Source organism: Aspergillus costaricaensis (assembly GCF_003184835.1).
Source record: "Aspergillus costaricaensis CBS 115574 unplaced genomic scaffold BO79scaffold_17, whole genome shotgun sequence".
Classification (NCBI taxonomy): domain Eukaryota; kingdom Fungi; phylum Ascomycota; class Eurotiomycetes; order Eurotiales; family Aspergillaceae; genus Aspergillus; species Aspergillus costaricensis.
In genome coordinates this window covers 161,841-174,319 of record NW_020291817.1, presented here as the reverse complement: position 1 = coordinate 174,319, position 12,479 = coordinate 161,841, and the positions used below count along the sequence as shown (strand labels likewise).

At 50.4% G+C, this 12,479-nt stretch overlaps 5 protein-coding genes across 5 annotated transcripts; 3 read left to right on the top strand and 2 right to left on the bottom strand.

Annotated features, from left to right (window-relative positions):
- Positions 1-704: 704 nt before the first annotated feature.
- Positions 705-2,345, top strand: BO79DRAFT_237904 (MFS transporter; the record flags this gene model as incomplete). Its single annotated transcript, XM_025684751.1, has 2 exons — positions 705-958; positions 1,010-2,345. The coding sequence occupies 2 exons, from the start codon at positions 705-707 to the stop codon at positions 2,343-2,345; spliced, it is 1,590 nt and encodes a 529-aa protein (XP_025539079.1).
- Positions 2,346-3,159: 814 nt separating this feature from the next.
- On the bottom strand, positions 3,160-6,145 carry BO79DRAFT_228801 (uncharacterized protein; the record flags this gene model as incomplete). Its single annotated transcript, XM_025683990.1, has 5 exons — positions 3,160-4,079; positions 4,125-4,493; positions 4,555-4,854; positions 5,314-5,735; positions 5,775-6,145. The coding sequence occupies 5 exons, from the start codon at positions 6,143-6,145 to the stop codon at positions 3,160-3,162; spliced, it is 2,382 nt and encodes a 793-aa protein (XP_025539078.1).
- Positions 6,146-6,923: 778 nt separating this feature from the next.
- On the top strand, positions 6,924-7,475 carry BO79DRAFT_255442 (uncharacterized protein; the record flags this gene model as incomplete). Its single annotated transcript, XM_025686130.1, has 1 exon — positions 6,924-7,475. One exon carries the CDS (start codon positions 6,924-6,926, stop codon positions 7,473-7,475), a length of 552 nt encoding a protein of 183 aa, XP_025539077.1.
- Positions 7,476-8,024: 549 nt separating this feature from the next.
- Positions 8,025-9,530, bottom strand: BO79DRAFT_148562 (uncharacterized protein; the record flags this gene model as incomplete). Its single annotated transcript, XM_025678549.1, has 3 exons — positions 8,025-8,533; positions 8,601-9,087; positions 9,135-9,530. The coding sequence occupies 3 exons, from the start codon at positions 9,528-9,530 to the stop codon at positions 8,025-8,027; spliced, it is 1,392 nt and encodes a 463-aa protein (XP_025539076.1).
- Positions 9,531-10,856: 1,326 nt separating this feature from the next.
- Positions 10,857-12,395, top strand: BO79DRAFT_266263 (SNG1 family protein; the record flags this gene model as incomplete). The annotated part of the gene is made up of 1 exon (XM_025686958.1): positions 10,857-12,395. One exon carries the CDS (start codon positions 10,857-10,859, stop codon positions 12,348-12,350), a length of 1,494 nt encoding a protein of 497 aa, XP_025539075.1. The 3' UTR covers positions 12,351-12,395.
- Between the last annotated feature and the right edge of the window lie 84 nt (positions 12,396-12,479).

The following is a 12,479-nucleotide window of genomic DNA, read 5'->3' as shown; positions in this document are numbered from 1 at the left end:
AGACCAGAATCAGCTCACCGGAAGCATCTCGGCCCAACAAGGGCAGGGAAACAAATATGCTGGACAGCATCCACGGCAAATGGAACAGCCGGCGGGGGGTCGGCAATCCTGCCTGGGGAAATGTGTATCGGCCGGGCGGCCCACGACCGTGCGGATTCGGTGAGTCAGAGAAACAAGGGCAACTCCACGGGGAGACGAAAGGATGGAGGAATGAGGAGGAGACGATCCCCTGGAGTGCAGCCACACTAAGCGCCTTTTGGGTAAGGCGGCCAAGATCCCGCCTTTATCGGTCCTCTTTTCTGGAATCCTCGCCCGGATGCCACGGCGCCCTAAAGCTTGACCGAGGCTTGAACCTGACGCTCAAAGCTTGCCTCCCGACACCGGATTACCCTGTAACCAGCTCGGTCATACCCCGAAAGAGATGGAGAACACGGCTGCAACTGGAGAAATCTGGAGTCGAAGCTTATGTGCCCCCCATCTCATTGGTAGACCATCTGCAACCCTCACCGGCCAGTGGAGTTGGGCCATGGCAAAAGACTGCACTCGGGGAACGTCACGCGGTGGGTTGCTGATGCCCTTTTGCCCCTCGCGCCGCAGATATTTCTTTTCCCTATTAAAAGTGTTTCCTCCCCTGATGATCTGATCTAACTTTCTTGTTCTGTATCCTGTTAACCTAACATCTCCCTGTGCCTGGCGTCGCGACCATGACCGAGGAATCCCACGTCGGCGACCTGTTCGCCACTGCCGACCAGAAGCAAGAGATTTCGGATGTACACCGTGAGACTCTTCCGCTAGTCGTCACCGAGGAGGAAGCTCTGGCTCGCGCCAGGAACCAGCCTGATGAAGCCCTCCCCTTACGTATCACCTTTGGCCCGCAAGATCGGGACAACCCGCGCTGCTGGGGACACTGGCGCAAGTGGTACATTACCTTATTTGCCAGTTTCTTGAACGTTATCACGTATGTCTACTGCTAACCGCCTGTGTCTCGACCCTACTAACCCAAATCTAGCACTTGGTCCTGCGGTTCCTTCTCCTCCGGAGCCACCGGCATCGCGGAACATTTCCACGTGTCTACTGAAGTCACTACGTTATGCCTGTCCATGTATGTGCTGGGATATGCCATTGGACCTGTCTTGCTGGCCCCTCTTTCCGAGTACTTCGGTCGCCAGCCCGTCTACATCGTCTCGTGGTTCATCATGTCCCTCTTCCAGATGCCTCTCGCACTGGCACCTAACATTGGCACCATTATTGTCTGCCGTTTCATCGCCGGTTTCGCCGGCGGTGCCCCCTTGACCAACACAGGTGGTACCATCAGTGATCTGTGGGAGCGTAACCACAGTGGTGGCCCCATGGCCTTCTACGGTCTCAGTAGCACATTTGGCCCGCCCATGGCTCTGGTGGTCAGCGGCTACATCGGCCTGAACCTGAACTGGCACTGGATCTTCTGGATCATGATGGCCATCACTGGTGGCACCTGGATCGCGCTGGTCCTGACTGTTCCGGAAACCCGCCACAGTATCATCCTGCAGCGCAAGGCCGCCCGCGTGCGTAAGCAGATGCAACGCGAGGGATTGCGCTCCGCAGAGACTACCACCGACCTCCACGCAGAAGACCGCAAGGGCCTGCACCAGCTGTTTGCAATTACCCTCACCCGTCCCTTCCGCTTCCTCTTCACTGAGCCTATCACCACCTTTTCCGCCATCTACAACGGCTTCCTCTACGGGCTGGTCTACTTGTTCAACGAAGCCTTCCCTCTCGTCTTCGGCGAACCTAATGGCCACGGCTTCAACGTCGGTCAGCAAGGTCTCTGCTTCCTGGGTATGGCCATTGGCCCTATCATTGCCTGTGCCCTGTCCCCGCTGCAGGAGCGGTACTACCTGCGCCGCGTGGCCGAGAACAGCGGCCGCAGTGTCCCGGAAGCGCGCATGTGGATGGCCCGTGTCGGCTCGCTGCTCATCCCGATCAGTCTGTTCTGGTTCGGCTGGACCAGTTACCGCTCCGTGCACTGGATCGTCCCCATCATTGCGTCTTCTTTCTTCGGTGCGGGTCTTTACATCGTCATCCTCAGTATCCTTAACTATGTTGTCGACAGCTACCAGACTTACTCTGCATCCGCTCTGGCTGGTGTCATCCTCGTCCGCAACCTCGTAGGTGCTGGCTTCCCGCTGTTCGCTACGCAGATGTACGAGAAGCTCGACTACGAGTGGGCGTCCAGTCTGCTGGGCTTTATTGCCATTCTGCTTGTGCCGATTCCATTCATATTCTTCTACAAGGGTCGTGCTATTCGGTTGCGCAGTCCTTGGGCGCGCGAGCACTTTGACTCGGATGAGGATAGTCCGCACTAGTCTGGTCCTATTGAAGAGTGCCTGTCTGTGTATAAATGCATCCGTATGACGTTATGATTCAATTAGATTTTTACAACAATATTATTTTCCTCTATATTCTACCCACGCTTTCCATAGTTGTAAACCTGATTCTAAGGCCACTGGGCCTTGACGTCGACGTTCAATACTTAGTTGATCCTTCATAGTACTACTGCGCGCTCCACAACATATATATGCATCCACCACCAAGCACCCTGTTTGCAAACATCCACAACATTACCTTAGGAATCTCGCAGCATCATTACATGAGCAATACAACACTATTTCATCCCTAAAAACTACAACAATGTACATAGCAAACATAGCCCCGGTCGGAGATTAGGCCACTCATGCTTGCCGGCCGGCAACCACCGGAAGAAGAATAATACGTCAACGTCACACACGTGGACTCTTTCTTACTTCCCATCTGGATATTGATACCAGGAGAATAATAATATGCCAAGTTGTGCCATGTCAGGACCCGTCGTGGAGGACAGTGACGTTGGATTGTGGGGACAGGCGATTCAGTTTGGGGGGGATGGGATGGGGACGGACGGGGAATTTCAAGTTAAGACTTGAAAGAAGGATCACTACTGGTTCAAATTGCATAATAGAATTGCTGGATTGGGTTAGTCTGAGATGAGTGGTGGATTATGTCATTGGATAAGTAAGGGTGCATACGCTAACTATATTGGGAAGGTAGTGTTCCTTGCTTGCTGTGATGGGTTGTTATTATTGTTGTTTTGGGCGAGACGCGAAACGCATATACTAAGGTGTGGAAGTGTGTTATCATCCTTTATTTATCTGAATAATGGATGGAAACTGGTATCCAAGCGTCATCTGGAAACGGCCACATCCGCCTCGCCTGCTCCGGTGACTTCTCTCCCGCCATACGCTCGATAAACATCGCCAGTAACTCCCGGTTCTGGCGTCGCTTCTCCTCGATGTCTAGCTCGGGTGATATCCATCCTTCTGCGTCTGTATCCAGACACTCCTGTGCAAGATACTGAACTTCATGCCACGCCTGGTATTCAGCAAATTGCCGCTCATGCGTCTTAATTTCTTCTTCCGAGAAGGAATATGGACAAGATCCGGTAAAGCCTAGGTTGGACCAGTTCTGGAATATTTTTATCAGACATGCTCGGAGGGGAATGACTCCTACCTCAGACACTTCCCCACAGCGGGTGAACAATTCTCGGAACACTCGCGGCACGTTTCTTGCAATATGTGCGGGTCGGTTCTCGAGGTATGTCGAGACTTCGTATGCTTTTGCTAGTTTGGCCTGCGACCATTCGCGTCGAGCCAGCATCTTGCTCTCATCGTTCATATTGTCGTACCCATCAGGAAGCTCAGGACTCGTGAAGCCTTGGGTGTAGTTGTCTGGGGGCTTCAAGAACTCGGGCCATCGGGACTGGAGGAATAAAGGCATAACCGATATGGACTGGACATCGATGACTGAAACTATCTCTGTGCGATCGTCGGGCGCCACGTAGATGTTACCCATGTGTAAATCGGTGTGCCACAAGGTGGGTTGCCCGACTTGCACCAATGCGGAATGAGAGTCCAGCATGGTCATGAGGCCTATTGTGAGGTTGAGCAAGTGGGCTTGCTCTTCCAGGGTGCCTTGATAGAACATGGCTGATTTGTTTGGGATCGTTGAGATGCGGGATAGCTCGCGCTTTGCAATGGATATACCCAGTTCCGGTAATGTGGTCCCTATGAATGGTAAGTTTGAGTAACGTTGAAGGTGTAGAGACGAACAAGGGCCTTGATCTTTAGATTGGTCCGAATAGACGTCGAATTGACGGTCAGGAGAAGGGCCAATACAAAATGATTGCGATCGATCAACATCGTCATCTAGAAGTAGACATTGAGGTTTTGAGCTCTGTGGATGGTCGCGCAAATATAAACCACCGTAGGCAGGAAACCTGATGACTGATAACTGTGCCTCGAGCTTGGTCAAGTTCTGGGTAAGTTGCAACTTCTCAAATTCTGTCATGTCACCCCATACACGAAACAAGGGGACACCAGTAGCCTTTTCCATCACGATATACTCGGCGCCTACGGAATTGCTCCGGTCTGAGGACCACGAGAGTACCCGAGGAACCGGGATTGTGGTGTTTCTGCGTACTACCGGTCCCATCAGTTCTCACATGCGCCAGTGAAAAAGAGAGAGCGAAGGACGACATACAGTATTCAAGGACACCCACCTCGGATGCAGTTGTCAGCCCTGCAGGTCCAGCAATTCGACAAGGGATCTTAGCAACGACTTCTGACCCATTCTCCTTTCTCATCAGAAGGGCCTTGCTAAATCCACCTTCCAATTTGCTCACCCTTGCCACGGGAGATGGAACGTCACCCACGGCCGCAGCTACGCTGCAGAGAGCATCGAGGTCGAACTTTATGTAGCGTCGAGCCAGCTGTTCCTCTTCATCGACCAGGAATTGGCCGTTTGTATATGCGAAAAGTTCATCACGGCTGATTGGCTTTCCTACTTGGTTATCAGTAACATAGATATGGCCGCTTTGTTGTTTGACGGGCAATTACCATGACAAAGGATGGATAGCGGGGCTGTTGGCTGAGACTGTCGTATCCTTTTCATCCCTCTCAATATGGAGAACATTGTATTCTCCGTGATTGTTGTGGTATCAAGGCTAATAATGGATGTGTGAGATGAGCCAAGGCATCATCCCTGCATAGATACTAGACCACAATAGGCTTAGTGTGTGTCTGATACGTTCTACGCGCTGGTCAGGTAGCATATGAACTCGCCCTATATATGTTGGCTACTAACTAGTTGCAGCTGTTATTCGACGTGATTATTTACCAAAATTGAATTTTCTGCTTTATGGCATCTTAGCCTTAAAATATGAGGGCCGCATCTTCCCTCTAAAGATACCCTATCCATCATCCCATGAATAAGATCTATTCCATTCATAACGAGCCTCACGCTCGGCTTCGTCGATGAAATGCCTTCCCCATATGTTTGGATCGAGACAGAGATAGTGATACTGGTGCCAGAAGTTGTATGCAGCATCATAATCAAGCATGTAGTTGCGCAACAACATCCTCCACTCTTCATCTTCCTCGCAACCCGAGAATGAGACACAAAAAGACTCACACCATACAGGCATGTACGCGGCCGTCTCCCAATCAATGATTCCAGTAACAGAGCCATCCTTTACCATGATATTGCCATAGCTAAGGTCCCCATGTGTAAAGGTATACGGCGTAGCCGGCGGCATCCGACGTCGGAGTAGTCTCCGCACGGCCTCGGGAACAGATTCATGCAATGCACCCTCCATCTCTTTCCAAAGCTCTTCATCTGAAGCGAATGAGCCGCAGGGACAAAACTTCTGAAGATCTTCAAAGCTAGCGGTAGGTAATATTGGTCCACCATCAAGGGATTACCCACAATCGGACTGGAGTTCGCGAAGTTGGAGCAGATAATCCGCTGTTTGTTTTGCGATGTTTTCTCTCTGCTCCGCAGAAAGTTTCCGCCAGGCAATGCTGAGTGGCTTGCCAGGAACACGTTCCATCAACATCAGGCTATGATCGCCTTCTTTCCAATCCTTGAGGATTTTGGGTACTGGAATAGATGTCTTCTTCTCAACAAGTCGGATGTTGGATGCCTCGTCGCTCTGGTTATGGTTTCCTCGATCTTTGAGGACCAGTTTGGATCCAATCGACCAGACACCTCTGTCAGTCGACCGGTAGAACAATTTGACTTGGCTTTTGTAGCTGTCATCAGTTTGAGAATGTGGCTCCGAGCCGCAGGTCATGCAGGTGTTTGAGGAAGGCATCTCGAACTTTTAGTTGTAGCGATACCTGGGGAGATTGATGATGGGGAGGGCGGAGGGGAGATGAGAGAAAAAACAACTCATCTCCAGCAGAATGGACATGTTTTCACAGAGGAATTGTTTTAGACGAATATACACTGGGACTGCGCCTATTCCATGTCCAGCCATAAACGAACAGGGTGCTTCCGTCGGTGAAAGGGTTGGCGGGACTGGCCGAGGATTCAGGCCTCTTCCTGCATGGGGATACCGCAACTGATCGTATGGAAGAATTTAAGACATAGAGACAGAGAGCTGGGACTAGGCGTATGAGTAAATTCATGGACAGTGCCCATCCACTCCGTATGTCAGTCTTTAAGATGGGGACTTCGCAACACCTAGGCGAATGGTGAAAACATAAACAAGCGCCTACTTGGCGCCATCTGCAAGCAATGTCTGAAGAGCGAATAGAATCTCAACTCCACCCACCATCAAAAAATATCACTATTTCTAGGCTACAGCCTCGTCCGGCCAGTACTAGGCTACAAGACACAGCTGCAGTGATAGATGCCTTCAAACTACCTTGCCAACTGTATAAATCCAACAATATACATCGGCAGCGCCCACATGGCACGATTCAATTTTCGTCTCTAGAATTATCCATTGCTACCACACGCACCTCACAAATACGCCGAATTTTGGCGCTTCAAATACACAATATCCCTTCTGCAAGTTGGTGTACCCATCCCAAACCAGGCTACGTCCAGCTAACCATCGATAGAGAATGTCGCTCGTTACCGGCGATATCTCTCTCACGAGGCTTTGGGAGGACGCCCAGGCACCTGGCGATGAAGGGGCTGTGGTCAGGTTGTGGAGTCATCTGTTTATGAAACATCTCTTCTCTGGAAAAGATTGGGTTGTCTTTTATAAACCCACGTCAGAGAATTGTCCCCGTCAACGCCTGGATATTACCATAGAGCATTATGATATGCGCGATGACTGTGTCGATGTCGATACGATGGCCTTTTGTGTTTATGAGCCAGTGGCGATGGATCCCAGTCTTCAGGATCTTGATGGGCTTAAGAGACATGCATTCGCAGTCTGTATGGCCTATCTTCTTGAGCACCCTAAATTGTCAAAGGTGTACGTGTTCACGGCATTTGGTACTAAGTTTAGAGTATGGTCGTACTCAAGGGAAGATGAGTTCCTTGTGCCGCTGTTTGGTTCAGTGGATGGTTCTGATTCTCGAGATTACGTTGATATTCACTCGCCTGAGGCTTCCCGGATCAATGGAGTTGTCCAGTTGATGAAGAATGAATGCGGAACCCATGATTGATGATTTTTTTTAGCAGAAGGCGTCTCCTATACCCACCGTCAGGGTTCTTAAATGATTATCTGCGGTTGCCATGCAGTTTTGTCCATCCCATTCTGGTCATTTTATTCTTTCTATATGCCGACAATCTTCTCTCACATAGGCTCCGTAGATAGAGCTCCGCAGGCGCTATGACGCAGCAAAAAGTGTCTAATCATGTGTCTGCGCAACGTATGTCAAGATTTCTGTGACCTAATCTGATTATTACCTGATATGGTAGAAGCCTCGATCTCATGATGACATTCAAATATATTACGCTAAAGACGAAATCGAGTTATCTATGTTGCTACTGACATCTGTCTTATTCGATGCTTTCGGATGCATCAAGTCACTGAAAAGAAGCGTAGTCTATAAAGCCACAATTTCACATGGCATGGTCATCGTCCGCATTATTCTCGCCAGGTCTACAGGCGCCGTCGCTTCAATCGAAGCGTTATGTTAATTCAATAGCGCTGGAGTATACGTGAACTTGGGTTGGATTTCTGGAAGCTTTATAAAGCCATGTAGTACCCACTAATAGTAAACCACAAGTCTATCGCCCAACTCGCTAAACCACCATCCGAGTATCCCATGACTAGGCAGAAGTCTCCATTCACCTCGATGCACAGTGGCCACTACTGGGTCCTCTGCATTTCGGATGTCCTTGATAGTGTCCTTTTCATTAACCGCCCCTGAGGCGACTACGAAAGGACTGCATATCTCTTCGTCCAGTCCATAATCCCAGCGAATCTGTCCATTGGCCTCGACGTGACCATCGGCATAGAACATCAAAATACCCAGACAGGGATGATGCGACTGCGTCCGGTCCCTGCACACTTGTACCTTAGTCACGCCCCTTAATGTGGCCTTGGTCATATACCATGGTACGAGGCCGACGCCGGGATGGGCCCCTGGAGGCCCAATGGGGTAACGTATTAGGCACGAGGCTGGAGTCTCGCCATTATGTGAGTTATGGCGGGTAACCCCATACACCGCAATGCTGTGGGGGCTTAAATCCATGCCATCGTGAATTATTCCGGATACTGGACCATCAGTGTGCCGAACCATAGGGATGTATTTACTCTCTCTAGTAAACGTGCGTGGAAATACTGCTCCGAATGTCATGTCTCTCCCGAAGGATGTATGTACCTAGCCGGTCAGTCCCTGAGATCAGCCATGGGATGGGAGCACTTACAATCAAACCATCAATGTTTGTTCGACTGGCGGGGTCTTCCCACTTCCGAGCCCAAACCCCTTGGATGTTCTCTTGGTCATTCAACGGAAAATAGAACCAGTATAAAGATGGGTTCATCCATGGCTCTCTACGGGCATGCACCTGTTCGAGAAACTCCCAGAATGCTTTGTTGCGGCCCGAGAAGTTGTGGATCCCGACTATGTCAACAGGGCCATCGCAGACGACAAGAATGCCTTTTACTTGGCTTCCAAATTTCATATGGTGGAGTTTAGCCATCTGTAAGTCGTGATGTATGATACCTGCTAATGGGTGGAAAATGGGCGTAATTGGGGAGGTCCACGTCAACGGCCAGAGACGTGTTTCTTCGTCATCGTAGATTTTAATCTCCTTTGTTATGAGACGCTAAGTAGGTCAGCTAATGCCCGGATACTGAGGATAGAGTTGCTTACAGTACGGACATCCCCCAGCTTTGGTTTTAAATTTTCCACGTCGTATATCTCGTACCATGGTGACTGATCTTGTGTCGGAGTAGCTTCACGGTCGAGAAACTGGATCCAACGCACACCAATGTGGTCCGTTGAAGCGATAATTTTGTGAATGGTCTGGGGTAGCTGTACATGGAAAACTTCCATTCCTTCAGTTGCCTCAATTGGTGAATTGCTGATATGTGACAGGTACCAATGATCTTGGCAAACAATCCGCGATATCCACAAGTCTTTGTCGAGGTGGAGCTCTTCACTCAAAATTTCTTCGCTCTGTCGAATATATTCAATGAGCCGGCGGGCCTCACCTAGGACAGCCAAGTACCAGCATGGTCCAACGAACCCCGCGATCCTGTGTCGCATCTCCGGGGGCAATTTATCAAAAAAGCTTTGCTTGAAGGACTCTGCGATAATGCATGAGGTATGTTTAGACGAGAGACCCTCCAGAATTGTTCCGGGATGTCTACGTGGATAACTCTTGCCACAAAGTAATTCCGTGTCAACAGCGTAGTCCTTTATATCCTTCATCGAGGGTCTGTCAGATGGGTCGAAGCTGGCCAACAGAAGCTGATAACACCGGGTGTGAATCCAAAGTCTTGGGATTGGATTGCCACCACACTCTATGCATTCAATCCCGCACTCACTTACAGTCTGGAAAGATACTTGGTCCCCGTCAAGGTCTGCGATTGGGTTAGATGATACTGCGCGAGGTTTGAGGGGCCAAAAGCTCACTTATTATCCGTTCACCACCTGTTGGCCAGTCCCCGCATAGAGCACAAGCACTCTGTAAAAGATGAACTCCTTGTGACATGACTATGCAGCTGTTCGTGGGCGGAAATGTTTGTTACCGACGGGCAATTTTTGATGATGGCTGATGAGAACTATTGCCACCTGGTGCCATGATGTTGACGCGCCAGTGGGAGCTGTAATAATATTTATAGATTGTGTCATTGGCACACGATACTACTCCTACCACGTAATACAGCTTCCAGTGATTCGATTGAGATACAAGCGAACGAAGAGCTTTTCGGGATTTGCCCGTTATTAATTAGGTGTCCTTGTTCCTCTTGGTAGGTCATTCCTACTAGTCAGCGCCTGGGATCTTATGGAAGCGACGCGAAGGTCCAAGCGCTGGGGATATTGTCACTGCCGAATGGCAGTCATATTGGGAAATTGCGTGGTTCTGCCTTTCAATTCGGCTGTCTACTACTGATTATCCTACAATATTGCTTTGTTCAGTAGTACTAAACTGGAGATTCGAGCTGATATGCATATTCTGTGCTACCGACATGGCATTGGTTCTCAACCGGAAGCCCTGGGGTACTTCCGCTCAATTTGGTAGTGGGCCTCGGAAGTTGTATATAGTATCTATGAGAAGCACTTTTAAGACAGCACTTTTACATATATGCACTGCTATAGAGCGCAGACAGTGACTAATTTTGGTAAGTATCAAGGTCCCGTAGGTTATCCATCTAATTCGATGACTAACCCTTCCAAAGAAGGAACAAACAAGGTTCAGTGACCGGATCTCGTATCCATCGCTCAGAACCATGGAATCTCCCTCCGACTTGACTTCCCCGCGATTCAGGCCCAGCCCTCAACTCACTACCACCGGGAGATTGCCGTACCTTCACGACCTCTGGAGGTCATATCTCAGCAGAAGAAAATTGGTGTCCTTAGGATACACCCATGGCCTTGTATGCCGCTGCCCGCCAACGCCCTCACCGCAGCATCCACGACCCGGAGGTGCGCCCGCTGCGTCTAGCCGTCCTCAAGGCTGCCACCATCAACCTGCTCATCTTACAACTCCTCTTCCTTGGTCTGTTCTGCTATTTGTTCGGGTCCATCTTTCAACAGACCACTCATATACATAATCTCAATATCGTCTTCGTTGACTACGATGCCGGGGCCATCGGTCAGGCCGTGCGAACTGCCTACCAACAGCTGCAAGGGTCCGGCTTCCCGACCCTCCGCGAACAGTCAGTCCAGGCTTATCCCAATCCTGCGTCGATCGTCTCCACCGTCTGCAATATTCACTACTGGGGAGGTCTGTACATCGTCGAGAATGCTTCCTCGCGCCTATCAGCTGCTCTCATCGGCATCGGGACAGCAACCTACAATACAAGTGATGTCATGACCCTAGTCTGGAATGAGGCGCGCTACTCCACCGTCGTAGATTCTGCTATCGAGTCCACCATCCTGTCGTTATCTGAAGCTGCTCGCATCATCTACACTACTACCAACGGCCCTGCCATCCTTCAAACTATGAACACCTCTGACCAGACAGCCATCGCCACCCTCGCTGACCCCTGGACGCTCTCCACCATCAACATCCAACCCACCACCCAAGGTTCCCGCCTCATCTACAACACTCTAGTCGTCATCCTCATCCTCATTCAAGAGTTCTTCTACCTTGGCTATCTCAATGGTCTCTATCAGCAATTCCACCTGTACACTTCAGTTGACGCGCACCGTATCGCCATCATTCGCCAGCTTATCTCGGCCACATACACCTTCATCGGCTCGCTCTGCACAACCGGCGCCATCTGGGCCTTCCGATATGGCTGGCACGTCAACGGCGCCCAGTTCATGATAACCTGGATGGCGCTATGGTTATTCGCGCATCTGAACTTTCTCGTTTTGGATGTATTTACTATTTGGCTAGCACCGCCATTCGTTCCCATGGCCCTTATCTCATGGGTTATATTGAATGTCTCGTCAATCCTGTTGCCGTTTGAGCTGTCCCCCGGATTCTACAAATGGGGATATGCGCTTCCCGCGCACGCTATCTTCCAAGTGATGGTGGATATCTGGTCCGGTGGGTGTAATCCCCAGCTGGACTATGCGTTGCCGGTTCTATTTGCGTATGAGATTGTCGGGATGATGCTCAGTAGCCTTGGGGTGTATCGGCGGGCGCATTATGCGGTGTTGGCGGAGGAGGCGAAGAAGGAATCGCAGGAGCGTTTGGCTGTTGATGCGGAAGGAGAGGCAGAGAAGGAAACCCCCGGTACTAATGGAGAGGAGGGACCTGCCGGGGTGGCAGAGGCAGAAGAAGGGGAACCATCAGAGACGCAGCCAGAAGGAATTGGAGAGCGCATCAGGGAGGAAATGTCGCGGCTTGAGAGAGTGCACACCACCCGGCAGAACACGGGGCCATCGTTCGATCTACCATACACCGACTAGCTACTGGGAAGAACCTATCGTATATAATCTATAGCAATCAACAAGACCGACCTGTATTCAAGCCTTATTCCCAGCACCCTCATTCCCGTTCAACGAAGCATCCCTATCCCACCTACCTCTCAAACCAAA